This window comes from Halichoerus grypus, chromosome 10 (genome assembly GCF_964656455.1).
Source record: "Halichoerus grypus chromosome 10, mHalGry1.hap1.1, whole genome shotgun sequence".
NCBI classification, from domain to species: domain Eukaryota; kingdom Metazoa; phylum Chordata; class Mammalia; order Carnivora; family Phocidae; genus Halichoerus; species Halichoerus grypus.
Window position 1 is genome coordinate 86,147,097 of NC_135721.1, and position 27,602 is coordinate 86,174,698.

The 27,602-nt window shown below is 43.9% G+C and overlaps 3 protein-coding genes across 4 annotated transcripts in view; 1 reads left to right on the forward strand and 2 right to left on the reverse strand.

Moving 5' to 3' along the window:
* TMEM182 (transmembrane protein 182) overlaps positions 1 to 2,725 on the reverse strand; it is an 86,594-nt gene extending 83,869 nt beyond the window's left edge. Inside the window, exon 1 of the mRNA XM_036089530.2 lies at positions 2,614 to 2,725. Coding sequence (XP_035945423.1) covers positions 2,614 to 2,616 — 3 coding nt within the window. The 5' untranslated portion in view covers positions 2,617 to 2,725. The remainder of the gene's footprint in view (positions 1 to 2,613) is intronic.
* A 54-nt stretch (positions 2,726 to 2,779) lies between these two features.
* SLC67A2 (solute carrier family 67 member 2) lies at positions 2,780 to 19,990 on the forward strand. Of its 2 annotated transcripts, none has more exons than XM_036089525.2 (6): positions 2,780 to 2,995; positions 7,227 to 7,314; positions 9,169 to 9,212; positions 9,327 to 9,456; positions 12,640 to 12,849; positions 16,008 to 19,990. In XM_036089525.2, the coding sequence occupies exons 1-6, from the start codon at positions 2,831 to 2,833 to the stop codon at positions 16,820 to 16,822; spliced, it is 1,452 nt and encodes a 483-aa protein (XP_035945418.2). In that variant the 5' UTR covers positions 2,780 to 2,830; the 3' UTR covers positions 16,823 to 19,990. The 2 variants fall into 2 exon arrangements, with proteins under 2 accessions (XP_035945418.2, XP_035945419.2); XM_036089526.2 differs by having other exon boundaries at positions 12,697 to 12,849.
* Positions 19,991 to 25,502: 5,512 nt separating this feature from the next.
* The window catches only part of SLC9A2 (solute carrier family 9 member A2), a 97,574-nt gene continuing 95,474 nt past the window's right edge, over positions 25,503 to 27,602 (reverse strand). The window contains exon 12 of the mRNA XM_036089524.2: positions 25,503 to 27,273. Within this exon, the coding sequence (XP_035945417.2) occupies positions 26,903 to 27,273 (371 nt within the window). The 3' untranslated portion in view covers positions 25,503 to 26,902. The remainder of the gene's footprint in view (positions 27,274 to 27,602) is intronic.

Sequence of the window (27,602 nt, forward strand, 5' to 3'; positions counted from 1 at the left end):
AGCAAAAACATTTTAAGCAGACTTTTTTTAAAGGATAATAGGCCTGCTATGTTAACTCTTTTCTGCACAGAAGCTTAGGGTAGTTACATGATAGACGGGCACTGAGTCTCTGACAATTTCCCCTGGTAGACAACATTTCACATGTGTCACAACTCACACCTGGAAGAATTAATTATGTCTTGTGTGACTCCACTGGAATAGGACTCTTGGAAGCTTATACCTGTTTTCTTTAGACTTCATCTTATGCAAGTCACTTTGCGGATTTTGCTTTGTAAAATCCTGTAATAAATCTTAGCTATGACTATATGCTGAGTCTTGTGAGTTCTCCTAGCAAATCACTGACTCTAAGACATGGTCTTGAGAATTACTAGTATAGCTCCATCTTTACTGGTGGGGCACAGTGGCATTTTGAGCCCCTAATGATTAGTGTCACTCTGGAGCCAGTGTCTAGTAATTCTCCAAAGATCTGGGTATTTCCTTTTTCATAATGCCCAATCTAGTAATGGCTGCAGGCTCCGTAGGGGAAAGTGGGGAGGAAGACTTATGGTATATACTCATGTGAATGCTTCAAGATTCCTTCTAAGGTTACCTAGACTCCCCTTAAGTCAAGAGGCTCTGTTTGTGAATTGATTTATGTCTAGTACTGGGTGAGATGCTTTGATTCTCCTGTGGCAAGTCAAGTCAAGTCAGGATTTTGGGTACCCAATCTAGAGTTTTTTTTTCTGTTATATAGCTCAAGCAACACTCTAGTAGACTATTTTATTCCTAGGGATATTATGGTCAATTATCCATAGTCAAAGATCCCTGAAAGCCTAAGCATTCTGATTACTGATACATGCTACCTTTTACAGCAAATGCACCCACCTTGTCTTTGATGTCAAAGTGCTGCCATCTGGCCTCTAATAATCTGGAATCTTATTACCTCCATTTAAACCAGGGAGCTCACCTCAAAAGCAATATCACCCATAGCTACACCTAGCCTAAAAAGAGAGCAATCACAAACCTTTTCAAGAATCTAAGAGTTTCTCCCACTAACATAGTCCTCAATGCCTTATTAATGTAGTGCCTTCTGGGCCTTTTGATGGAATATATTTGGGGGTTAGGCATGCAGGTCATACATCGTAAGTCCACTCTAACATTCTTATCTCCCCAAGCTTTGGATCCCCTTTTTCATATTATGCAGAAAACGTCTGGCATCCCAAGATTATTAAACGTAGGTGACCTCTGAGTCTATGTTTCAGTCAACCAACCAAGTAAACTATGAGAGTCACCTCTAGCTCTCCACGCTAACACATTACATCTGGAATCTCTAGTAAGTGCACCTTTATCAGTGAACTCTGCCTAATCTAGTGTTATATTTTTCCCTCCTTAATCTGACACACTTAAATTCTCTACCCCATACATTTCCAAGGTATGCTGATTATATATTAGCAGAGTCTTTCATTCTTATGGTGTGTAAACAATTTCCTCAGAGGTCATAGTATCTAGCTGCCCCCTGGGACATGCTGAGATTTTACCCTAGCTATTTATCTAGTGAACACAGTGAGTGGTTTTGATGGGTCTTGAATATGAGCATTCCTCTTCAAGGCACCTATCCCAGATGGGTTAATCACAAAAACTTTAAGCACAGGAAAGCTAGTTTTCTCAGATACAAGAGGACACACTACTTCTAGTGGCAAAGGAGGCCCAGAGTGACTCGGGGGGTTCAAGATTGTCAGTTTCATCTGGCTCCAAACACACATCTCCATTCTAAATTTCAGTATCTCATTCTTTCCTAAACAGTACCCTAACTTTCACATGACAAACTCTGCAAGATCAAATTTAGCAACCTGCACAACTGAGATTTTCTTGAAAATCTCAGACTCTTTATACCAGAGCAAGAAAGGAGTAAGTGCTGAAATCAGTTCCTGAATAAAAGAGGGGCTAGTAACCATAGGTAATATTTAAGTACTTACCATGTGTCAGTCACTGGGCTAAGTGATTGATACACACCATCTGGTGTCATGCACTGCTTACTTCCTTTCATTGCACTCCTGCATGATCCTGCCTCCTGCCTATCTCTCTGATCGCTCAGTTTGTTCAGAAAGTTACAGCCACATATATTTCCTCAATCTTTTCAGCCTACACGTCACCTCTTCCAAGCTACCAAAGGACACCAGCCTCCCCCCCCCCTCCACCTGGAAACCGTGCTTTTCTTCTACCATTTGTCACCATATTATTTTATTTATCGTGTTCTTCTTCTCTTGTGTACTGCATGTTTATTATTTAACTTACCATGTTTATTTACTGTGGGCTTATTATTATTACCCCAGGAAACTGTAACCTCCCCTCGGGCTCAGGAAGCATTTGCAGGATTCTCACAGCTCTCTTACGTTAGTCTACCTTATTTCTGCCTGCTTTTCCAACAGACAGACTGAAGTTTGAAGGGGCCATAGGCACCTACTCCAGGTCACTCAGAGCCAACTACAGCCTAAATCTGTGGATCTCCCAGGTGGGGCTGGCTGCCCCCTCAGGCGGCCCCATATTGTATGGCGAAGCTCAGCACAGTTCCCTCCCGCCTTCCAATACCAGAGACAGTCTTCCCTCCAAGGAAATGTAGAGCATTATCATTACCATCACAAAACCGGCGCGTCTCTCACACACCGCTGGCGCGCGCTGTCTCCTCCCCGCCTGGAACCAGCCACGTCCACGCACAGCCACCGCCCCCGCAGTCCGGCTGCGCTCCCCTGTGCGCAGGCGCACGCCGCTCGCTTCCGCTCGGGGCGGGGCTAGCGCGCGGGGGCGGGTCCCGGCAGCGGGTGCGGGTAGCCGCGCCCCCCTACCCGGCCGCATGGAGTCGGGGGGTCGCCGCGGCCTGGCTTCGGCGGGGGGGCCGGTCTGGGCGACCCCGATGCTAAGGCAGGATTCGGGGACCGGGGCTGAGGTGCGGGCTCGCGGCCCCGGTGCCGTCGGAGCCCGTCGCTTCCTGCTCTGTCTTTACCTGGTGGGCTTCTTGGTGAGTGCTGGGGCTGGGGGCGAAGGGCGACTACGCCTCGGACCTGGAACCCGATTAGGGGTGGCTTTTTTTCTTTTGAAGACTGGGTGGTCGTAAGGTTCACTCAGGGCTGGGAACCTGCGATCTGCCTGGTGGTGCCTTCTTACCTTTCAAGCTTCTTTTTGCCCCCAAACCCCTTCCACTCTGCACCAGGCCACATTTGCTTTATTGCGCAACCTCGCGGGCCCAATCCGCAGCTCCTCTACTCCAGCCGTTTAAGGCGCCCCCAGCACCAGCCTTTAGTGTGATTAAGCCGGGCTCAGGGGTGACCCCAGGTGTTAGATGCTGTGAAAGGTACAGAGCACGCAGGGTGGACAGCAGGGCTCCTGGGCAAGTTTGGGAAAGCCCAGCTGTTCTGACATCTGTAGGTGTGGTAGGAGTACACAGGCCTTTGTGCCAGGCCGGGTGGGAAGGCACTGTTGATGACCCCACTTGGGCAGAATTAGGCACATTTTCATTAAGGTTCCTGGTAGACTGGAATGTTTAAAAATGCAAACCACAGTGAATTATACACATCTGCCTTTCAACAAACTGTTTATTGGACAAGGCAGGTTTGGTTTTTTCATGATGTGTGTGTGTGTCCTGGTTTAATGAGGACAATTATTATGAATTTCCCACGTAGAATGGAAAGCTTAGAAAGATGAGTGTATGATAGGGGAAGTCATGCATACCTCCATCCATTTATTATTCATAGAATTTCTGAAAACCTTTTATGTGGTCGGGGCTGTAGAGCTCCAGTCCCTGTAATACACAGTCCCTGCCAGGAACAACTTAAAATCTTCCCAGAAAGCTTGTGTTGGTAGTTCATGGGCCATTGTCTGCAGGAACCCTAGATCCAATGCCTCACTCCTCTCCTTCCAAGTCTAGACCTGGTTTAGTTGCCCTGGTTGTGAGCTGGTCCAGGTTAGGAGAGAAAGGACAAGGACATACAGGATTTCTTCTTTGCTGAGACTGAGACTGTATTTGAGGACAAAAGGAACTGGTCAGGCTAAGTGTCACTGGGCGAAGACGGCCTTCGGAGGCTTTGAATAGTCCCCAAAGGCACTAGGTCCTGGCAAAGAGGAATTACTGTTTTCTGCCCAGATACAGGTTAAGACCACTACTCCCCAGTATGTTATCCTCACTAGAGTTTGGATACCGAGCCATGCTTAGCTAGGAGAGGAGTAGGGAGGCAGCCTCCCTGTTCCCCTCCACAATGCAAGGTGTTCATCAGTCTGTAAAGGTTTAATGTTGACTTAATAGTTAAGAGAATGATGAAAGCATTTTCCAAATCGCTGTAAACACAACACCATGAGGCACTCAGGAGGGCTGCGCTTCACACAGAATCTCTGCCTGCCTTTAACCTACCTATCCTGCCCCCAGGCTCATGCTTTCTGTTCAGAGCCTGGCATTCCTTAATCTTAGATCAGCCTCAGGGTGCAGATACCTCTTCCACCTTCCATTTCAGCCACCCCCAATTCAAAACTATTGATGGTGAGTGGCCCTTGACATTTCAGAAGGGAGTTGGCTGCCATCCACCCTCTGGTCGGAGCTGGGGACTGCCTCTAGGCTATTGCTGCCCTCCCTCAGACAGTACTCATATCTGGTCCTGCCAGATGAAAAGAATTTGGGCCCTCACCTGGAAAGTCCGGATCGGGAGATCGGAGAAACCAACATGACCTAAAATTCAAAATAGTTTGAATGTTCTAAATGAATTCACAGATCATACATTATAGTTGGCCTTCCAGTACAGATTTGAATATTCAGAGCTTTTCTGTTGTCTACGCGCTGTTCACACAGTGAGTCTAATTTAGCAAGCCTGATGTAAAATTTTAATAATTTGTTCAAGAGAGTCATTAGGTCTCTAATATGTTCAGGGGAAAATGTAAGATTTCCCAAAAGTTAAAAGAGAGTAGGGATTTTTTTTTAATGGAAAATGTTGTAAGCAATTAAAATATGTGCAGCTTTGGATATCCTTGAAGATCTAAAGGCTCTTTGTTAGGTAACATCCAAGGAATATTATACATAACTTAGTTATTACTTTTAATATATTTAGAGATGTAAAGACCTCTAAGACTTTTGAGGAAATGGTTTCAGAATAATAAGAGAGGAAGGGAACAGGATTAAAGAAGTCATTTGCCAAAGTGTTCTGTTTTTAGTTCTCATCTGGGCTTCCAGGTTTTAATTTGTTTAAGAAGGAAGATGAAGATGGCCCTCTAGGCCACTTTTGGTTAGCATTGTAAGATGGTGCTAAGATCTGTGATTTCAATCCCCTCTTTCCTCCAGATACACAGTGAGATTCGTATTTTATTTCATCAGCTGTAGTCAGGTCTCTTATTCATTCTTACTGAGGCAATTTGCTAATCAAGAAATATTTAGGTTCCTACCCTGAAAAAGATCTTGAAACGTGTTAGTGTATTCACCAATTTTTGTTGAGAGATGTAGATGTTCCACGAAAGGTTTAAATGGTCCCCTCTTGCCTGATTTCCTTATAAACGGTTATAAGCACGTGACCAGTTGTCACATTCAGAGTGCATTCAAAGCCAGTGGTTTTGAAGAAACTGGATTCACAGGAAGAGAGGAGTTGCCTTTTCTAGTAAAGGGGAAGACAATTTTAGTGCACAACTTCCTGAAAGACAATTTTGGAAATAGATAATATTTTTTAGGCTCACAAAGCGTTAAAATAATACTGATCATCAGTTATTACTTATGAGTCTGTTTTCTTATTGCCTGCCATAAATCTCAGCCTACTTAATTATTTCTCTCCCATTCTTTATTTGAATGTTAAATGACAAGTGGTACTGGGAATTTTTTGGAACAAAAATATTTTTGGACAATTGAGTTTCCTTTTCTGAAAGATTCAGAAAATTCAATAGGTAACTGATGTATTTGGGGTCTTTTAAGTGATATCATACATCAGCAGGCTGATGAAACAAAGCTGACAGCAAAGCCCAAAAGACATTGGCTTAGACCCAAAAGAAATTTTAAGTAGTCTTAAAATCAAAATAATAAACTGTAGTTCTGGTAGTATAAATTTATGAGCTATTTAAGAACACTAGATAGTAAATATATGGCCATCTAAAGATGTAACCATGGAAAAGGGCCACTGAAAAGTGCATTTAGAGGTTCATGTTTCTAAAATTAGGTGAATGCACAGGCACCAGGATAAGGGATAAGCAAAAGATTAATTGTGGGCCCAAAGAAAAAATATTTTTCGTGCATTTCTTTCTATTTAACCAGGATTATAAGAAAAGGAATTCCAGCTGAATATAAAGAAAACCGTGTGTGTGCAATGTGGTTTCCTTCCTCTAAACCAGTTGTTGAAAGTATCCAAGTGAAGTAGGAATGAGAACAAAACTTAAAGGAAAAATTAACAGTCTTTCTGTTAACTCAGAATACCTAGCGAAAAGGGTCAGTACTTATCCCCAGGACAGAAGAAAAGAGAAAATATGTTTGAACTGCTGTTGTGTGTTAGACCTTTCTCAACCATTACATCTCTTAATGTACATCATATGTCTACCAGACAGGTGTTATTATCCCCATTTTTTACAGATGACAGCACTGATGCTTGGTGACATTAAATAACTTTCCAAGCACACATGCTTAGTAAGAAACAGAGCTGGAACTTAGAACTGTCTGTCTAACCCCAAATCCCATGCACTTTCATTGACTTAGCTGCAGAACACTGTCTTTCCCCACTACCCCATCCTTCTCTCTCCTTGCTTTGCTGAGACTTTCTTTTCAAATATTATTTTTAAGGCTATAAGCCACAGATTAGTCGCCTTCCCTAATTCTAGGAGGAAATTCATATATGAAGCAAGTGCAGCTTTGCCAAGAAATATGCATTCTCCCTGCCTCCTTTCCCACTTCATCACACACAAACATTTTTTTGGTTTTTTATTTGAATAACTTCTATAGCACATCCTCCTTGAGTATTAAGGATCAATCACAAAGAAGCTAAGGTTGAAATGATTCCGGGTCATGGTGATCAGGCATTTACAGGGAGCAACTGTTATAACACATTGTATTTTGATTCTTTGATAATTTGAACCTGATGGGCATAGCATACTGTAGAATACAATTATGATTTCTTGGTGGCTCAAAATTTAGATACTGGTTTTATTTTTTTAATCAGTTTGTTATTAGGATTACCACTTTAAGAATGCCTAAGCGTCAGTTTCTAATTTGAGTTAATCAATGTTTTGTTGTTTAGGATTTGTTTGGTGTCAGCATGGTCGTCCCTTTATTGAGCCTTCATGTCAAGTCTCTTGGAGCAAGTCCAACAGTTGCTGGAATAGTAGGTGAGTGATTAATATCATACATTTTCAGAGCACTGAATTTTCAATCCTCTGGACTAAACCTAAAAACAAATCAGTCTTATAGCTAAATATTATCCAAAGGTAAATTGAAAGTGGGATAAAAGGAATTTTTAGAATACTTAAAAATACTTAAAAATGTTACCCTGTGGGCACCTGGGTGGCTCAGTCGTAAAGCGTCTGCCTTTGGCTCATGTGATGATCCCAGGGTCCTGGGATCGAGCCCCACTTCGGGATCCCTGCTCGGCGGGAAGCCTGCTTCTCCCTCTCCCACTCCCCCTGCTTGTGTTCCCTCTCTCGGTGTGTCTCTCTCTGTCAAATAAATAAATAAAATCTTAAAAAAAAAAAAAAAATGTTACCCTGGAGGGAATGTAATTCATCTTTTCCTAGACTACCTGTGGTCAGAGAGGTTTTGAGGTTTAGCCTCATTCCCTTCCCCTCACCACCAGTGACATCACAGTTACTTACTGAGCCTCTCCAAGGAGCTGGCTGCATGTGTTAAAGGGTAGGTACAGACCCCTGCCTGCAGGAACCAGAGAAACATAATCTACAGGAAACAAGTCACGCAGCAAGGGATCTAGGGTGCGCCTTGGCAAATTGGTCACAAGCTTCCTGCACCACCACAAGCACATCTTAGGGAGTTGTAGGCTTTTTCTACCTGTGCAGCATAGAACCTCCATCTCAAAGTCACTGATTTACCAAAGAGACAAGACATAGCAGGGCTTAGGACTGTGCTAATTAACAAGAAATTGTTGAAAGACTAATAGCCTTTGACTATTCACAAGCTGGATAAGCAAATGCTCTGGGACAGTGGTGGACACAATATTTGGTAAGTCCTCCATGCCATGATTTGTATTTCCCTTGGAAAGTAGAATTATACTGGCCCACACAGCAGCATGAAGGTTTCTGTGAAGAGCAGAAGGGACACGTTATTTGATACAATGGAGGTAAAAGCACTCTGTAAAACTTTGTCAGTTCTTTATAAAACTAAAGCATTTTATAAAACTGGAATGTTAGAGGGATATAAGATGATACAAAAGTTTTCAGACTGAGTAGAATTTTTGTAGGATTTGGATTTCTACTCCCCGAGTACTCTCTATTCGGTCTTCTCAGTCAGGGGTACTCATCCTCAAGAGCGGGAGAAGCCTCTCTCAGAGACCCTTGCCTTAGGCGGCCCTTGCCTTAGTCTCTCTTCTGCTTCCTTCATTTTTATTTTGAAGGTTTTTTTTTTTTTTTTTTTTTGCTTTATTTATTTATTTGAGAGAGAGGAGAGAGAGCACAAGCAGGGGGAGTGGCAGGCAGAGGGAGAAGCAGGCTCCCCGCTGAGCAGGGAGCCCGATGCGGGGCTCGATCCCAGGACCCTGAGATCTTGACTGAGCCAAAGGCAGATGCTTAACCGACTGAGCCACCCAGGCACCCCTGAAGGTCTTTTAATAAAAATTGTATTGCTTTACCCTTCCAACTGAAAGAAAGGGGGGGGGAATCTCCTTTTTAAAAATAGTCTTTTTGGGGCGCCTGGGTGGCTCAGTCGTTAAGCGTCTGCCTTCGGCTCAGGTCATGATCCCAGGGTCCTGGGATCGAGCCCCGCATCGGGCTCTCTGCTCGGCCGGGAGCCTGCTTCTCCCTCTCCCACTGCCTCTGCTTGTGTTCTCTAGCTGTCTCTCTCTCTCTGTCAAATAAATAAAATAAAATCTTTAAAAAAAAAATAAAATAAAAAAAATAAAAATAGTCTTTTTTTCCCCCTGTTTTTCTGTTAATTTCTATGTAATTGTTACCATGTTGATCCATTTTTGTGATGGGTCCAGCTGATTTTCTTGATGTTACTGATGTTTTTTGTAGGCTCCTCCTATGGCATTTTGCAGCTCTTTTCCAGCACACTGGTGGTAAGTTGTCTCCCATCAGGCAAACATCTTGGTCACATTTGGGGGGCATTTCCATGGTGGTGGTGGTTAAAGGTGGTAAGTCAGAGGACTTTCTGTATTCCTTGCTTTCCTCAGGGCTGCTGGAGTGATGTGGTTGGAAAACGGTCTTCCTTGCTGGTGTGCATTCTGTTCAGCGCCCTGGGTTATCTGATTCTTGGAGCATCCACCAATGTGTTCCTGTTTGCCCTTGCTAGAGTCCCTGTAGGTAAGTTTCTTTCTTTGGGTGTGTTTCATTCCAAATAAATCAATTGTATGTAAGTGTATAAAGACAGACTGTCGTACATGTCAGTGCCTTCTTTTTTATTTTTTTTTTTAAGATTTTATTTATTTATTTTAGAGAGAGAGAGCGCCTGTGTGAGCAGGGGGAGGAGCAGAGGGAGAAGGAGATAATTTACAGCAGACTCTGTGCTGAGCGCAGAGCCCCACGCGGGGCTCAGTCCCAGGGCCCTGAGATCATGACCTGAGCTGAAACCAAGAGTCGGACGCTTAACCGACTGAGCGGCCCAGGCGCCCCTGTTGGTGCCTTCTTGACTAGAGCTTATGCCAGAAGAAAATAATGACAAGCGCAATTATAACTGGAACACCAGCCGCTGCTGTTGATCGAGCACTTGGTATCAGTCAGGCTCTGCTCACTTGTGCAGAGCCACAAAGCTTATACATGACAGGGCCCAGAGCCCTCCCTGTCAGTGTGAATCATTATGCTGCTGCACAGACCTGTATCCTTCCCATCAATCTCTCTACGTTCAGGCAGTAAGAATTTGTTAAATGTCTTTGGCCAGCGCTGTGCTTCCTATTCTCTCGCTTGGCCAGCTTATAGTTTTAAAATTGGGCCTCCTGACTTCAAATTGAGATTTCCCACTGTAGCCTTCCTGCAGCCTCCTGTAAATCTGGCTGTTGGTCGGGGGAGATACTAGGATGATGACGAGTTTCTCTTTCCAAACTGATCTTGAATGTTTCTGACATTTTCGAAATAGCTTCTATTTTGTCCATTCACCAAAACGTTTTGTCCATTCTTTGAGCCGCCACTTGTGAATGCTGTTCTCGTGTGGCAGGTAGGCAGCTCCTGTGGAAGCTCTTTATTCTCTTTGCCTTTCTTAGTTGCTAGAGCCCTGGAGTTTCAGTGTTTCTTTCTCCCCTGACAGACTCTGCTGCCCTGGTGGACAAGTTTGCAGCACTGGACCTCTGCCCATATTCAGTTAAGCTGCTCCTTTTTACCTAATGCCCCAAAGGAACAGAGCATAAAATAAGTCCTTCTAACATATAGTTGATGATCAGCTTATTTGGGATTTTCACACCCATTTCTGTGACATACATACTTACTCTCCACGTCTTTTGAGTTCACCCTCCAAAATTCATGCTGTGCCTTTCTGTTGATTCAAAAAACAAAAAATGCTTATGAAGGTCTTTGCTTTAAATATGAGCAGTCATCCTAACTTGCCTCTCTACCACATAAAATCCAACCAATGGCTGCTCTGTGTGCATCCGGAGTCAAAGTTGTTGTACATGCTTGGTTTGGGTTGCAATGTGTAAATATAATACACTCCACCATTCAGCAATAAGGCTGTTCATAATTCTAAAGAAATATATGAGATTAATGGACCCTATATACAATAGGTAGAAATTTATAGAGAAGATTAAAATGTTTTTATTTAATATGAAATGAGCCTGCTTTGAGTAATGATAGTTCTATTAATATACATCATACTCTTGGCCAACAGGAGAGCTATACATAAAATTCTTTCCTGCTATGGGAACCTCTACAGTGTTTGATTGGCCTGGGAATATGAGGGAGCCCTGGGGAGCCTTGCCAGGGTTGTGCTGTACAATGTCACGTGTAGGTTCAGGTCCTTGTATCCTGAAGATGAACCTGAGGGAGGTTGAAGTACCAGAAGTAGACACGCGGTTTTTCCCCCTGCTCTCTGTCCCCTAGCCCAACCTCTAGAAGGTAACAGGAAGCTAGTCTGCGTTACCCTCACCACAGTCCTCCTTCCCTGGGTATGTGAGGTGAACCCAACATCGGTATCATTTCAGAAATAATCACAGGATTCCTATCAGGCCTCTTAGGAATCATCTTCCAGCCCAGTCCTTTCTCCCATTTAAGGAAATAGATCTAGAGTCTCTCTACCTAATTCCAAAAGAGATTTCTAAGTTTGCTTCCCAAAGAGGCTGGTTATCAGGCAAATGCCCGCTCTAATATTTAGACACAGCTGGGTATAGAAGCCAGGATCAGTGTGCAGGCAGAGTGATGTACAGTGATACTTCTTTCAAGGAAATCCCTGGAAACCATTGTGTTGCATCACAGTTAGGAGCACTTCAGGCCGACCCACCAGCAACACTGATTGAGTTCCTGCCATGTATTGATCAACATGGTGGGCAACCTACGTTACCCGAACCTATCAGTCTGTTTATTCAGCATATGGATGTATGGGTGCAGACAAGTCAAATACATCAGCAGAAGTATGAGGAATATAAAGCTGCTATATACATTTTAATCTCTTATTAAGTCATGCCCCCCTTTCAGTTTGTTTAGTCAACCAATTCACAGACCTCTTGCTAGTAGAAAATCAGTTAGTAGTGTTTAGATGACTATGTCATCATATTTTTATATTTTTACTCATTCCCTGTCCTTCCCTCCTCTGTTCCTCTCTAGCAGTTATCACCTTTACACACACACGCGCGCGCGCACGCGCGCACGCGCACAGGCACGCGCACACACACACACACACACACACACACACAAGCTCTGTGAAGATAGATACATTTGTGTCTTTTTTGCACTCTGTTCCTTGCATTATCCTCAGGGTCAGGGTCAAGGTTAATGCTGGACATATAGTAGGCATGCAGTGAATGTTTACTCACTGAGTGAACGAATAAAGAATGACACATCTCGAGACACCTGGGTGGCTCAGTTGGTTAAGCATCTGCCTTTGGCTCAGGTCATGATCTCAGGGTCCTGAGATCAAGCCCCCGCGTCGGGTTCCCTGCTCAGTGGGGAGCCTGCTTCTCCCTCTCCCTCTGCTCCATCCCCTGCTTGTGCTCGCTCTCTCTGACAAATAAATAAAATCTTTAAAAAAAAAAAAAGACACATCTCTGTAGAGAAGCCACCATGAATTGCACTTGGCTAACAGAGAAAACGAGATACTGGGATGTCAGGGTGGAAGGTGGGAAAGCAGAGGATGCAGGGCTTGGCTACCAGGAATAAGGTGGCCAACTAGGACTGTGGGCTAGATCAGGAGTCCAGTCATGGCGGGATGAAACTGCAGACCTTAGAGATTCAAAGAGAATGGAGACCAGAACTCCATCAGTGATAGAGATGAAATGCAAGATCACATGCAAGATTCTTTCGGCCTGAAAAATGTTACAGAGCATGTTTCTTATCCCCTTGCAGGTATTTTTAAACATACCCTCTCCATTTCAAGGGCTCTGCTTTCTGATCTGGTTGCAGAGAAAGAACGGCCACTAGTAATTGGACAATTCAACGCAGCATCTAGTGTGGGCTTCATCTTGGGCCCCATGGTTGGTGGATATCTTACTGAGCTAGATGGTGGATTTTATCTGACAGCGTTCATCTGTTTTTCTGTTTTCATTCTCAATGCTGGTAAGTTGACATTTCATCATAAGAAGACTGGTGTATGCATTCATACTGACCAATCTACCTGCTTTACTTTTATCTCCTTAACACTTTGTTGTTCTTAAAACAGGCAGACTTTTTGTTGTTGTTGTTTCACTATAGTTGACATACAGTGCTATATTAGTTTCAGGTGTGCAATAGTGATTCAGCAATTCTGTACATCACTCAGGGCTCATCCTGATAAGTGTACTCTTAATCCCCTTCACCTCAGAATAGCAGACTTATTTTTCAAAGTTGGACCACCTCATTCCCTGCTGCAGACCGCCTGCCCGTGTCGTCCTATCATGCTAAAGCACGGATGTGTCTCACACAGCATGGTCGTGTGCAGGTCCTGCCCTGCCCCCTCCCCCAGCTCCCTCTCTCCTTCCATGTGCACCAGCCACACCGGCTTCCTGGTCAGGCTCATACACGCCAGGCTCATTCCCGCAGGAGGGCACTGCAATTTGCTCTTTCCTCCACCAACAACATTGTTCCCACATATCTTTACTGGGTCTTTCTTATCATTCAGGTATCAAATATTTACTTCCTTGGAAAGCCCTTTCCTGATGATTCTGTTTCAGATAATTCAGGTTTCTTCATAGCACTTCTGAAATTATATTATCAATTTGTTTTCATGCTTATATTCTCTCCTCCTTACCTCCCCACAAATACCATTAGAAACTAAATGCCACCAGGTAGAGATTTTCTCACTATTGTCACTCCTGCCCACAACTGGCCAGGCATAAAGCCAATGTTCAATAACATTTGATGAGTAAAAGAACACTTACTGGACTATGAGATCCTTGGATGCAGGGCCAGTCGCCTAAAGCAAAGAGGATAAGCCTCTTTGCCCAGAGACTGGTACCTTCCTGAGCCTTAGATAAACACCTTCATAAACAAGAGGATTGGTTCATGTTACTCAGTTTTCCTTAAGTTTAATGATAGTCTACTCTACTGCATCTTTTTTAGTCTTTGTATTCAAGGCTCCAGGTTGAGTGGTGGATTCCATGTTGAGCTAGGATATCACACTCAGAAAACAGAGTTCAGGAGTTCAATGTCAATCCTCATAGGTATATTTTATGATTTCCTGCCAGAAGTTTAACCTGTAACCTCGGCCAGGAGGTGAGGTCTGACGGATTAGTGTAAATCTAGATAAAATACTTGAGCACATGACCGGCTGGTGTGGCCAGGTACCTTCCCCTACAAAGGAATGTGATGAATGTGATGGCTCCCAAAGTCAGAAGTCAGTGTATGAACGAAGGCCATGATTATGGAGTTCTGTTTCGGATTCTCCAGCAATGATGCTGTTTAATATCATGCCCTAACCTAAGCCTGTGAATGGATCCGAGTCAGTCAGGGATAGTTCAGCCACAAGTGTTCTCAACCACAATGGCTAAAAATAGTAATAGGGATTTCTTGTGCATTCTTAAGAAACGTGGAGGTCAGTAGGCCAAGCTGATGCAGGGAATAGCAGAGGAGAGCGAGGGGGGCAGGCCAGCAGACAGTGTCTCACACCGGGCTTTGCCTTCCAGCACAGTGAACACAGCGTATTGCGTTTTTTTCCCTCAGTGACCTCGGCTGTTTTCCTCAACTCCTTTTACCCCTTCAGCTTCTCATATCCTCATTCTGATCAGCCACTTTGCCTGAGAAAGGCCTCTTATGTCTTTCTTTCCGTGATTTCTGTTTTCATGGTTAAGAACTCAGACTCTGGAGTCTGACAGACTTGGATTCAGATTCCTGCTGTGCCACTTTTTAGTGTGGGCCTTGGGCGAGTTGCCTCAGTTCACTCATCCCTAAAATGGGGTAACAACACTCCCGGTCTTACTAGGACGAGCACCGGAGGTCTTGCCCACGAGCGCTTCACCCCACTGCATCAAGTATGCTAAGCATACTCAGTAAACGTCAGTTGCTGTCCTCATTATCATTTTTATTATTTTAATTATACTCTTCCTCTCAGTCCACCAGCGATAGTCCTTTCATAGTTTTATCAAGATTCTATAAAATGCCCAAGGAGCATTTTAAAGGTAAGAAGGGGTAAAAAGTCCAGGCCTGCATTTTTGCGTGGTAGAGTTTTCTGTCATAAATTAGTCCCTGGCGAATAGTCCACCTAGACTGTGGAGAAACCACATACACAGATGTGGTTGCTGAAAACAGCATGAAGCAGTCTGAATGGCCACTGGTCCGGGCTGAATTGAAGTGTGGAAGGACTGAAAACCCCACAGGATGAGTTTGGAAAAGATGTCCTAGTATGGCAAGAAATTTGGGGGCATGGATTGGCGATAGGTCATTCTACTTGGATGGCGTGGGATACATAAAATGACCGAGGCGGGAATGAGCCAGTCACAAGGGTGGAGGTGGGATTATCTGAATAGGAATTGAGCCACTCCATAATGGTCCATGAGAATGGCACCCCCCAAGATTTTGAGGTGTGACTTGTAAAAGCACATGGTGGCCCTGAAGTGGGGGCAGATCCAAGCAGGTGCTTCCTGACAGGTCATTGGTATCAAGCTGCCCTTCCTCCCTCCACAAACCAAGGCTGGCTGTCTCTGTTCATAGCATCCTGTGCTTCCCCTAACATAGCACTTACCCTGTAATCTAACTGCTAGGTTTTACTTGTCCAAACCCCCTTTTAGACTTAAATTCCTCGAGGGCAGGGATTTTATAGGCCTTGTGTTGTCAAGTTAATATATTCCTACTGTTTAGCACAGGACTTAGCATTTAGGAAGCATAAATATTCAGTGTTTAGATGAAGTATGGATGGGGAATGGATGAGTGGGTGGATGGATGGGTGGGCAAGATGGTGGATAGGCACAGAATTAGAAAGGTAATGAATTTAAACATAGGCATGAGAATTTCAATATCACATGATACAGGAAACGGTCATGGGCTCTTGAGCTTTAGAAAAAAGTGAACATCTTGTAGGTATAGATTTTTTTGAGGTGACTAGCGGAATTCTGCTATCAAAATGGAGTAGAAGTAGCTGTGGGAATAGTTAAAAACTGGATTCAAAACCACGGATTAGTAAATGGTCCAAATACAAAACTACACAATGGTGATCTCCCACACGTACTTGCTCCTCCCCCACGGGGCACCGTGGGAGCCGGGGCGTGCAGCCTGCTTTGACAGGTCCTGTGCCACCCTACCAGGTCTGGTTTGGCTGTTTCCCTGGTGTGAAGCGAAGCTCTCCAGTGCAGAGAAAGGCCTGCCAGCGAGGAAGGACTCTGCACCCTGGGGGAGGACAGACGGGCACGGGCAGGGAGCAGCCACCCCCCGCCAGAGCACGGCCAGCGCCAGGCCTGCCAGGCCGCCGTGGCTGGAGGTCGCATCCACGCTGCGCGACATGAAGAGCCTGGTATTTTCCGAGATGTGGGACATCTTCGCGGTGCGCTTGCTGATGGCCGTGGCGGTCATGCTGTACTACAGTAACTTTGTGCTGGCCCTGGAGGAGCGCTTCGGGGTGCGGCCGCGGGCGGCGGGCTACCTCATCAGCTACAGCGGCGCGGTGGGCGCCCTGGCCGGCCTGGCGCTGCGGCCCCTGCTGCGGCTGTACCGGCACGACGGCCGCGCCATCCTGATGCACTCGAGCGCGCTCACCTGCCTGCTGCTCGTGCTGCACGCCGCCGCCCGCTCCGTGGCCGTGGCCGTGCTGTGCTCCTCGCTGCTGGCCGTGTCCACCGCCGTGGGCAGGACCTGCATCACCGACCTGCAGCTGGCGGCGGGCGGGGCGCGGGCCAGCGGCGCGGTCATCGGCGTGGGGCAGTCGGTGACGGCCGTGGGCCGGATCATCGCCCCGCTCCTCTCGGGGCTCGCGCAGGAGGTGAGCCCGTGCGGGCCCCCCAGCCTGGGGGCTGTGCTGGCCCTCGTGGCGATTTTCCTAATGTCCCTCAACAGAGCCCGCTATGGCGGCGGCGGCAGCGGTGGCGGCGGTGGTGGTGGGAGTGACAAATTAAAACGTGCATAGCGTGGAACTGGATGGAGGATACCAACTCTGAGGCCAGGAAGGGTGGTTTCCCAGCGGGTGTGCTTCGCGGGCAGACGCCCAGGGCCGGCCTGCGGGCTGATCAGAAGTCAGAGCCTTGTCAAAGGGGAAGGTATTATTAAACCGTATGTAAAAGTCTCCTCTTCGAACCGGCCAGTGGGGTTAAAACTTTCCAGGGGGGATCCCTACCAGCTTCAGGACAGGAAGAGGGTGGTGGGATTACAGAAGGTGATGTGGTCCCCTGCTAAGTAAAAAATAGGGTAAGCCATTAATAACATGACCGGCTGGGTTCATGTCACCTTGTATAAGTAAGCTAAGAGGGGGTTTTTCTGCTATCAGAATCCTAGAGATTAAATAAGCTACTTTATTGAAATTAGCCTGTCCCTTACTCAAGTTATAACAAGGTTCCACCTGGGAAGCTGCGGGAAAATCACATGGCTGGCCTCACCCCCAGACATTGATTCTGCGGGCCTAGGGGAGGCCCAGAAACCTGTACTTAATAAGCAATACTTGCACTTTCTCATGGAGGCAGAAAAAGGGTCATTGGAGACATACTGGTTTTGAGTCAAGTCAAAGCCAGAGACTTGGTTGTGTTTATTGATGGCTAACTCAGTTTGAACTATTAAGATTATGTGATCCCGATGTGTTACCTTCTCCCCAGCTCTTGGCAGTCACGCTCCATAGTAGGAGAAACAGGTTCATGGAGCTTGTCCTTTGTGTCCACTGCCTTGGAGGTCCCATGCTCTGCAGAGAGCTGAGGTGGTCCGTCTGGCTAGTTCTCCCTGGATATCAGGCATGAACTGCTTCCAGAAGCCGGTGCTCCATTGGGCTGCATCGATTGGATGATGGTAGAGCCCAGTGGAGAAGACAAAGCACAGGAATGCCTTTAAGATGAACGTCTCGTGCAGTGTAAGAGAGTCTGGTGTCATGACTCATCAGACGGACTTAACTGTACAGCGTCTTATGTTGAAAGTCATTTCTTTTCTCTCATTTTAATACCCTACCTGAGAATGAAAGAGCTACACTGATCTACAGGGAAAATGCCTTTTCCTAGGCTTAGGCTAAACGGTCATTCCAAAAGTAGCACCCCAGGGTCCAGCTGAGAGGCTCAGAGTGAGGGTTAGCACAAACTCACAGGGAAGCATCTGTGTGGTTCTTGCTATTCGGATGATGTCACCTATTAATAATTATATTGGAGCCCCCCCTCTCTTTTCCCCATGCAAACTACCGAAGTTCACATTCCTTTCATTCTTTTTGATTGGTCCACTAGGAAATTATTCCTGTTCTCAACCTAACACATGTATAATTATAAATGCATTGTATGTAAAGCAGAAAAAAAATGTTTCTCTAGTTTTAGAAGTTGTGTATGGGGTAAACTCAAATATTTATGATAAAGAATTAATGGGATGTTTGAAGATTGTCCTTTCTCCTATCTAGCTACAAGGAAAATATTAACTTTTTATTAAGTGTTGTAATTGTGAACTTTTATACAAGCGCTAAGCGCTTTTAAGGAAAGCAAAATATAATATAAAATGGCGTGGCCCTTAAGGAGCACACCAGATCGTCATAGAGGTTAGACTCAAAGGACAGGAAGTAATCAAGGGTTTATGCAATGAAGTAGAATTTCTCCAAAGATTATCTTTTCTGTGAACTCAGAAACAGCCAGGTTTCTTAGACATTCTTTAATGTAGTCATTATTAAATTTTTGAAATCCTAGCACTTTATTTTTGAAGTTAAATAAAGCCTATAAATTTATTAAGGCTTTACAGTTAATCAGATACATAGAAATACTGAAAACCAGGGTTGATCTTCATATAGAGAATAGAGAAACATTTTTGTTATTCTCCACACTCATGTGGGTTTTTTAAAGATAAATATTATACAGGCATACCTCTTTCTATGGCACTTCATTTTATTGTGCATCACAGATACTGCGTTTTTTTACCAATTGAAGGTTCGTGGCAACCGTGTGTTGAGTTTATCAGCACCATTTTTCCACCAGCATTTGCTCACTTTGTGTCTGTCACATTTTGGTAATTCTCACAGTATTTCAAACTTTTTCATTATATTTGGTATGGTGATGTGTGATCAGTGAGTGATCTTTGATGTTACTGTTGTAATTGTTTTGGGGTGCCATGAACCGTGCCCATATAAGGGGGTGAATTTAATCGATAAATGTATGTGTTCCAACGGCTTCACCACCTGGCTCGTCACCCGTCTCTTGCCCTCTGCTCGGGCCTCCCTATTTCTTGAGTCGCAACAATATTGAATATTGAAATCAGGCCAATTAACAACCCTACAGTGGCCTTAAAGTGAAAGGAAGTGTCAGCCGATGTGGCAAACTTCCTTGCTGTCTTACTTTAAAAAATTGCCACAGGCCATCCCAGCCTTCAGCAACCACCACCCTGCTCAAGATTGAGAAAAGACCCCCCACCAGCAAAAAGATTGCCACTTGCTGAAAACTCAGATGATGGTTGGCATTTTTTAGCAATAAAGTCTTTTTAATTAAGGTATGTACATTGTTTTTTAGACATAATGCTACTGTAAATTTAATAGACTACAGTATAGTATAAACATAATTTTTTTTTTTAAAGATTTTATTTATTTTTTTGACAGAGAGAGACACAGCGAGAGAGGGAACACAAACAGGGGGGGTGGGAGAGGGAGAAGCAGGCTTCCTGCAGCGCAGGGAGCCTGATGCGGGGCTCGATCACAGGACCCTGGGATCATGACCTGAGCCGAAGGCAGACGCTTAACCGACTGAGCCACTCAGGTGCCCCTAAACATAATTTTTTATGTACGCTGAGAAACCAAAAAATTCATTTGACTCACTTTATTACAATATGTACTTTATTGTCGTGGTCGGGAACCAAGCCCACAATATCTCTGATGTATGCCTGTAGTTCCTCTTAAAAAGTCTGATATGTGAATATTCAGAAATGTGTTCCACAACCAGCAGCGTCCACATTCCCCTGGAGCTTATTAAACATGCAGACACTCACACCCCAGCCCGGACCTGCTGGGAACCATTCTCACAAGATTCCCACCTGCTCTGTGTGCACAGTAAATTTTGAAAACCACTGGTCTGTAGACAGTATTTGTGTAATTTATGGAATATGATCTCAGGGAAATTAAATCTGCTCAACTAAAGTTTGTGTTATTTTGTTTTTGAGTTCTTGAGCAACTTCTCTAATAATTTCCCAAGTATTTAGGTTGAGCCACACAAAATTGCTGTTTTTCTAAGTCAAAATTACCTGCAGTTTCACATGGTTCAACTTAATGGTATATGGAATCTTATTTTAGGGGCATTGAACTTGCCCGAGAAGTTTATAAAGGATATGGCACCCCCCTGGCATTATGCCAGCCCCAACTGCTAAGTTCTGTGAATCAGCCTCAGGGTTTTGGGTTCTAGAAGACTCTGGCCTTCTCCACAGAGGGAAGGTGTACCTCTCTGCCCTCCTGTCCAGAGAGATGAGCAGACATCAGAAAGGGAGTGGGGCATGCGTAGCCAGGGCAGTAACATGGGCAAGGCTCCCAAGCCCAGGCGTGTGGGTCAAGAGAGATGCCTGCAGCAAACAGAAGGGGGGAGAAGCAGTGGTTCTGGCTGCATAGGAGCATCACCTGATGCCCTAGACCTCTAGAACCAGACTCCAGAGTGCCCCAGAGTTGAGAGTCCCTGGGTTGGATCATGAAGGGGCTCATGTACCATGCTCAGGACTGAGCTTCTATTCTCACAGGTGTGGAGGGAAGCCACTGAAGAATGCATGCTGGAGAATGCTCTGTGGACTTCCCATTAAAGATTCCTCGAGGGCAGTCATCCAAGAGGAATGGGAGGGAGAAGTCATGTGCTCTGAGGGAATCAGGTGGGGCACAAAATCTGAAAGGCCTGGGGACTGTCCGCTTGTGACCTCCGGGGAGACACTGGACAGGCTGTGGGTGACGCCCAGGTGTCTGGTCCAGGCAGAGCTCAGGCAAGGTTAGCTGGTAATGAGTGTTGAGGCCTTCTTCCCCGTTCTGTTAGCTGGCAGAGAACATGTGTGGGCATTTATGAGAGTTCGTTCTCTGCATGTTGTGAATATTAAGAAGACGTCTTTTCCCAAGGACACTTCTATAAGAAATGTAGACACCTGTGGGGGCGGGGGAGTCAAGCCACTTAGGAGAAATTGCAGGCTTTTGGGCACCTGCTATAAGAGGATAGCTTTTTATTTGGAATGTATAGCAAAAGCCAGCATGGTGATTCCCCGTGCCCTCTATCCCCAGGAAACCCTAGCCTCTCAGAAGTTTCTGAAGTAAGATTCCCACAGATCTAGCCAGGATGATGTATAAGGCAGCTCTTCTCAGAACAGGGTGATGGACTGAAAAAATTGTTTTTCTGTCCTAAAATTTTATTTTTCCCAAAGAACTTGCCAGTTACATGGTAATAATTTTCTTTAATAATACAATCCCTTTAAAAATTGCAGCAAAGTGTTATCATTTATTCTGATTGTAATTTTTAGGAGCTATTGCAGTATCCTGATTGTATATGTTAAGTCAGGGTCCAGAATCTCTTGAAAATGTTAACCTCCAGTTATGCTAAAACACGTCCTAAGAGTAAGAACAAGCTTAACTGTTTTCAAACCATATGCTAATACCAAATGTATACATAATCTGAAATTTATTGCACATCTTTGGCAAGCAAATCGTTTTAAGATGACATCTCATCAGTAGGATTTATTTTTTACTTAATCAGTACACAAATACTAACTTATTTTAACACAATATTTTACTTTAGATTTCTCATTTTTCCCAAACAGATCATCTAAACTCACCACTTTACAGACAGCTGTGTGCGAAGACAATACAGACAATTTCTGTTTTCCTGATTTAGTACATTGTAAGAAATAATGCCGATTTTAATTTGGAATTGGATAGTCTCAAACAGCTTGCGCTGTTCCTCGAGGGGAAAAGATAATTATAAACATTAAGGAAGGAGGTGTTAATTATTACCCATAATTATATAGCATAAACTATAGCATAAAAGTGGACTAAGGACGTTGTTAGAATAAAAAATTGTATTTTGATCAGCCTTGATTTAAACTATACTGATAAATAAAAGTCCTTTTTTCCAAAGCATACACTGTGGAGGGAAAAATAGTTGAAATACCTGTTAATAGTTGCAATTTACAACATTGAATAGGAGATGACCTTTCTTTAGGCTTATCAAAGAATCTCTTCCATTTTGGATCACTGGGACTCAGGTGCTTACCCAGACTGAGAATTTTTTTTTTCGTGTGATAGCTTACCCACTTAAACCTATCCTGAGTTTGCCTAAAGAAACTGAAACCACGTGAACTATCCAGAATGAGCCTGATGTAATAAATGCATTTGCTGCTATGGGGCCTGGCCCTTGGATCTGAGTGCACGTGAATAGGTGCATGCTCCGGGCTTACCTTGGTCTGTGCTGTGGGCTGAAACATAGGCCTGGGAATCATAAGCCAATTTCTGCCAGTGCCAGGTGGTCATGACCCAGAAAAGGGTGAGCATTTTCTCCTGGTCACCTTCAGAGCACCTTCACTGTGCCATCTTTTTGGAATGAACAAAATGATAAAGTATGTCAAGTTGTAACACCTTCAAACTAACTTTCCAGCTAAAGGTAAGGACTTGAACTGGATGCCCAACAGTCAGAGGTACATAATTATGATAGCAAATACAGTAAACGGTGTTGAGCAGGTGCCAAAAACTATGTTAGTGAAAACCTAAAAATTTGATATGTTGGTCCAGAACCCTGCATAATCTTTACAAACCATTTGGTAAGACAGTGGATGGCATTCACCTAATTTGTCTTGCTTGAGTTGGCTTGGGAAGGCAGCATTTAATATTCCAGAGCATGCATGATTTTTGAACCCTTTACAAGGGTCTGTTTACATAGAGAAAATTAATGGACCAGTCATAATCTTCATTACGTTTCTTTAACACAGTTAACAATGTTAGCCCTGTTTGAGATATTATGTGTATTTGAAACTAAAGCAACTGAAATTTGTAATACTCTTAAATTCTTACCTTTCACAAATTCCGGCTATCATGACCCCATTTTAGCACACATGAGAATGGTTTTGATATATAAATGTAAAAATCGGAATTGGGGGGCTGTACTAGTTTCTTGTGATGCATTATTTTCTCCATAGTGATTATGTTTATTCCATTAAATGTTTCCACTCCATACTGATTTAACACTTAGACTTTTGTACATTTCACAGAAACCAAGAAAAATGCCTTGTTGGTATACATACATAAAATTTCTGTTTGGCAAGCGGAGTTACCAAACTCTGGATGCAGAGAGCCCTCATTTAAATTACAAATTTTGTTACCACGTGTAGTGATGACATAACAGGATCCCCTGACATAACAGGGGAGAAAAACATTTGCATGTTTAATTCAGGGCATTTTGTTACAGTAGTGAAAATGAGAAAAGTCACCGCCGAGGCGTCTGGCATTGTATCTACTGGGCATCTCATTTCTCCATACCACACAATACAAGGATAACAGATCCCCATGAGACCTCTGTGACCTAAAACCCCTGAAGTCGGTTCTCAGACATTCAAAGTCATCAGTATGCTGTGCAGATTGAAAATTCGATAATCCATTGAGAGCAGATATATTAACTCTACACATAGAAACTCCTGTTTCTCTGACCAGACAGGTAAGAGAACTGACCACAATTTCTCGACGGTCTTCTTAGAGGTAGTAAAATAGAATTTTCTTTGAAAAAAATTGTAGAAAGTTAGAAGACAGAAGGGATCCAAAAACTATGTACCATTGCAACATTAAAGAAGACGTTCAAAACTAACCATGGGGGTGCTTCGTCCGCACATCTGCAGGGGGTGACCACGTTTGAGGGGGTCAGCCACGTGTGGAGTGAATGACATTGGAAAAAAATCCGTAGGGAGGAGACCCTTCTCTTGAACAAAGAGCTGTGCTCACAGCCAGGCAGCAGTTACCCAGATGGGGCTCTCTCTGCCTTACACGCAGATGGAAGAAAGGGCCTGGTTAAGATGTCAGATACAAAGTCCCAGCAAGCCACACGTTTTGCTCTAAAAGTTAGACACACACACGCACACGTACAAGATCTCAGATCGTCAGACAGCCGAGTCCTGAGCGCTTCTCGCTCATCTTAACAAAGGGAATCAACGTACAGCGTTCAGGCTCCGGCAGATAATGCCAATACCTACTTCAACCAGACGAAGAAATCTCTTTAATCACTCTTCAGAGAAGAAAGTCAAGCGTGAACTCTGAACTAACAAAATACTACAGTTCTCACACTTGTTTATAAAATGCCAGTTTTAACATAAACATGATTTGGGCAGCGTGACAAATGGAAAACACACTGAGACACGTAATAAATAACTTGTCTATGCTCTTTATATAAATAAACACTCCCCTCCCCCACTACAAAGCTTAGTAAAAGCCAAAGGGAATTTCATCCCAGATATTCTGGGGGTTTATACACAAAACGCACGTTTTTAAAAGTTTCGAACTTTGGAGCCACTTTCTAGTTGTTTACTAACTGGCCTGTTCCCAACAGTCAGCCCTTAACATTACAGGTAAAGAAATAAGCCTAGACTGTGCACTTACAGGTAGTTCAAGTCAAATTTGTTGCAACAAATACCAAAGACCCATCAGAATTCTATTGTCCCACTGGAACTTTGGTTGGATCAAGTATTGCTTGAATTAGGGGAGTCATTTACAAAGGGTTGGCGATGTATCCGTAGTACAGAAAATTTAGACTTTTGATATTTACAGGGTTTCATATTCTCTCCTATAGTGTCTAGAACTTAATTTTATTTGAAGAAAAGAAAGTATAGAAAAAAAGCAAAATGAAGTCAAATTTATTTTTCATTGCTTCTGTCATTCAACAAGTAAGAAAAAATTAAACTGGTAAGATGACACGTGCTTTTTTTTTTAATTTACACAATGTCAACCAAATTCTTTATAGACTTTTAATCAGTGCAAGCTAAATTTGGTCTACCTGCTTAACAAGAAGAAATTTAATAAAAACTTTCATGTTTTCTCCTTTGGTTCCAGAAAATTAGACTCATTATAATATTTATTATTCTAGGACACCAGGAAAAATCAGGAAATTTATGTTTAAGGTCATTTTCCACTTTAACCTTTCTTTTCAGAAAGGTAACCTTTCTTTTCATTAAGTTCTAAAAATTTACTCCTGGCATTCTCAAAAATATACATCCCATCTCTTGATGAATCACATTCCTATAATAAAATTCTAAGTTAAAAGTCAGTTTCAATTTCTTTTCAGCAGATGAAATATATATATATTTTTTATATAAATATTTTCATTTAAAATTAAGATATTTGGCACAGAGTCCTAAGCTTACAGTTTTCAAATGGTGTCTGTCCTGCTCTCCACTGATCAACGTGGAAGAATTTGGGAAGGAAATTGTGCTCTTCATGAACTTGTACCTTGTGTGTTTATCTTTCCCTCTGCCTCACGCCCAATGATCTAGCAGTATTCCAAGACTGTAGATGAGAGAAAGGGTAGATTTATTTCTCCACATCAATGGGGATAAAGGGAGGGGATAAGAGAAGCAGCCCTGGGGATTTCTCAGTACAGAATCTTCCTGTTTAATTCATTCATGTTTTCCCACTAACAATACTGTGGTCATTTGTATCCTTTGCTATATCTCCAATGTGCACCCAGGGGCCTATATGCATGGCCTCATTTGTATTTAAACCCAGACATTTAGAGTCTTGTTCCAGTCCAGTTTTAAAGAGGAGTTTTTCGGGGGGGGGGGAGGGGAAAAGCCAATAAAACCTCAGTTTAAGATGGAAATTCCAATATTAATCTTTAATGATTATATTCCACTTCTTACCTTTCTGCTGTACTTTTAAAAAGTACTCATATGAGTAGAATCCATTTTTATATGAAGAATTTGAGTCACTACTTTATTGAGGGTGGAGAGGTAACAAATTACAGACTAGTGCAAAAAAAAAAAAATAGAACTCCTATATTCTCCAAAGTGCTTCCTGAATAAATTTCAAAACCTGAACTCTCACCAATTTGTTAAACATTGGAATACCATTTCTATAAACTGTCTGCTTGGAGCCTCTGACCTGTTTTCAAAGTTCTAGAATGTTCTACAGAAAAATTCTAAAGCAGGCAGTCATAGATGGGCATGAAAGGGAATCTTCTGCATCCTCCTTCCAGTATTGCACAATATAAAACCTGCCAACAAGTTGTAAGCAGGTGCAGCCGTGTCTCCCCACATACAACATGAGGCCCACACGTTGGAACTTCATCAAAAGCTGCCACCAAGTCTGTCATACATCGTGTCACCCCCACAGCCTTTCTCTTTGCACCATTCAAACACAAATGAGAGATGGAATCTCTAGGTCACCCTCAAATGTACGGTAGCATGAGGAACAAATTAAATCCAGATGACTCGTTATTTCACGGGAATCTGCGCTCTGGGAGCCAGGCCTCCTCATCTGCCCAGACGTTCTGACTGCCTCCCCAGGCTGAGCTCACCAGGCATCCTTGCTCCATGCTGTGCTCTCCCTTTACCGACTGCTCATCAGCTCAGGATGGGGAAACACCTTGACTCCAAGCAGATGGTCCACCATCCTCCTTTATGCCTTGGAAAGATGTGGAGCATTTTTAGCGCCCTTTGCTTAAAAACTGATTACAGATATACATAGGGTTTCCATAAATAAAATTTGAGGCATGTATGTATATATTAAAATTTTCACCAACATGGGTGTGTTCAAAATTTCAAGTTCTGTCATTCAAGTTCAATAAAGGCACACAATTTTTTTTCTTTAGGCTTGCAAAGAATACAGCTGCTAGCGAGAAGTCATAAAAGGCATTTTATGGGGCTTTTTTCTTTGATTTTCCTCTTCTTGGGTTAAGCATTCATCCCGTCAATCAATGGCATGACTCTACTACCCAAAGAAAGTATTTAGATGCATAGAGGGTATTAAATGGATCCCACTGTTGTGTCAGGTTTCAAAGTAACAAGCCCCAGCCATGCCGGGTCAGTCACCCCAGGCCTACTTTGGCCATTTCCATTAAGGCTTCTCACTTCCAAATCGGGCTTTCCGGTTGCCGGGTTCCGATGCCCTTCGGACCAGCCTGGGTGGCGGCTTGGGTCGGATGCCTTCAGTCCCACGGTCTTCCAGCAATGGGCCAAATTGGCCTTTGGAGAGAAGGGGCTGCCGCAGCACGCCTGGGGTTGGGGTGCCTCCCTCTTTGCTGTGGGGAGCTGGAGGGGTACAAGGCTGCCCCTGTCCGGAATCAACGTCAACCTCGTTCTTCCATTCCATCTTATAGGACTGTGGGGCTTTCTTTGAGAACTGTTCTGGCAAGAAGCACCTTGCTCGGGGCTGCAAATTGAGGACGGTGGTCCCAGCATCTGTCTCTGAGTCGCTGCTATTGCCGCCTACCACAGAGCAAAAGAAGGACAACATGGCAAGCATTTTAGAGAGAAGGGACTGTAGGTGACTCAGCAGTGCACGAGTGGGTCCAGCACCTGCTGTGCCCTCGGGCCCTGGGGGCTGGGCGGTGGGGGGCGGTCAGAGGGCTCACCACCTCTAGCCCCCAGACCTGGGCATGAGGCATGATCTCTGTGGGCCTTAATGTTGAATGCTCACACCCACGTTGAAGGGCTTACTGTCATGATAATAAGCACTCTTAAATGCATTCACCTATTTAATCCTCACAATCACCCATTTGCCAGGGGAAGTCACTGAAGTTCAAGAGGCATTAGTT

Bases quoted from the DNA above. Each gene is read 5' to 3' on its own strand.
- SLC67A2 (XM_036089525.2), top strand. From the start codon at position 2,831: ATGGAGTCGGGGGGTCGCCGCGGCCTGGCTTCGGCGGGGGGGCCGGTC. The intron at 2,996-7,226 runs GTGAGTGCTGGG...TTTGTTGTTTAG, and splicing joins TTTACCTGGTGGGCTTCTTG to GATTTGTTTGGTGTCAGCAT. The intron at 12,850-16,007 runs GTAAGTTGACAT...CCACCCTACCAG, and splicing joins TGTTTTCATTCTCAATGCTG to GTCTGGTTTGGCTGTTTCCC.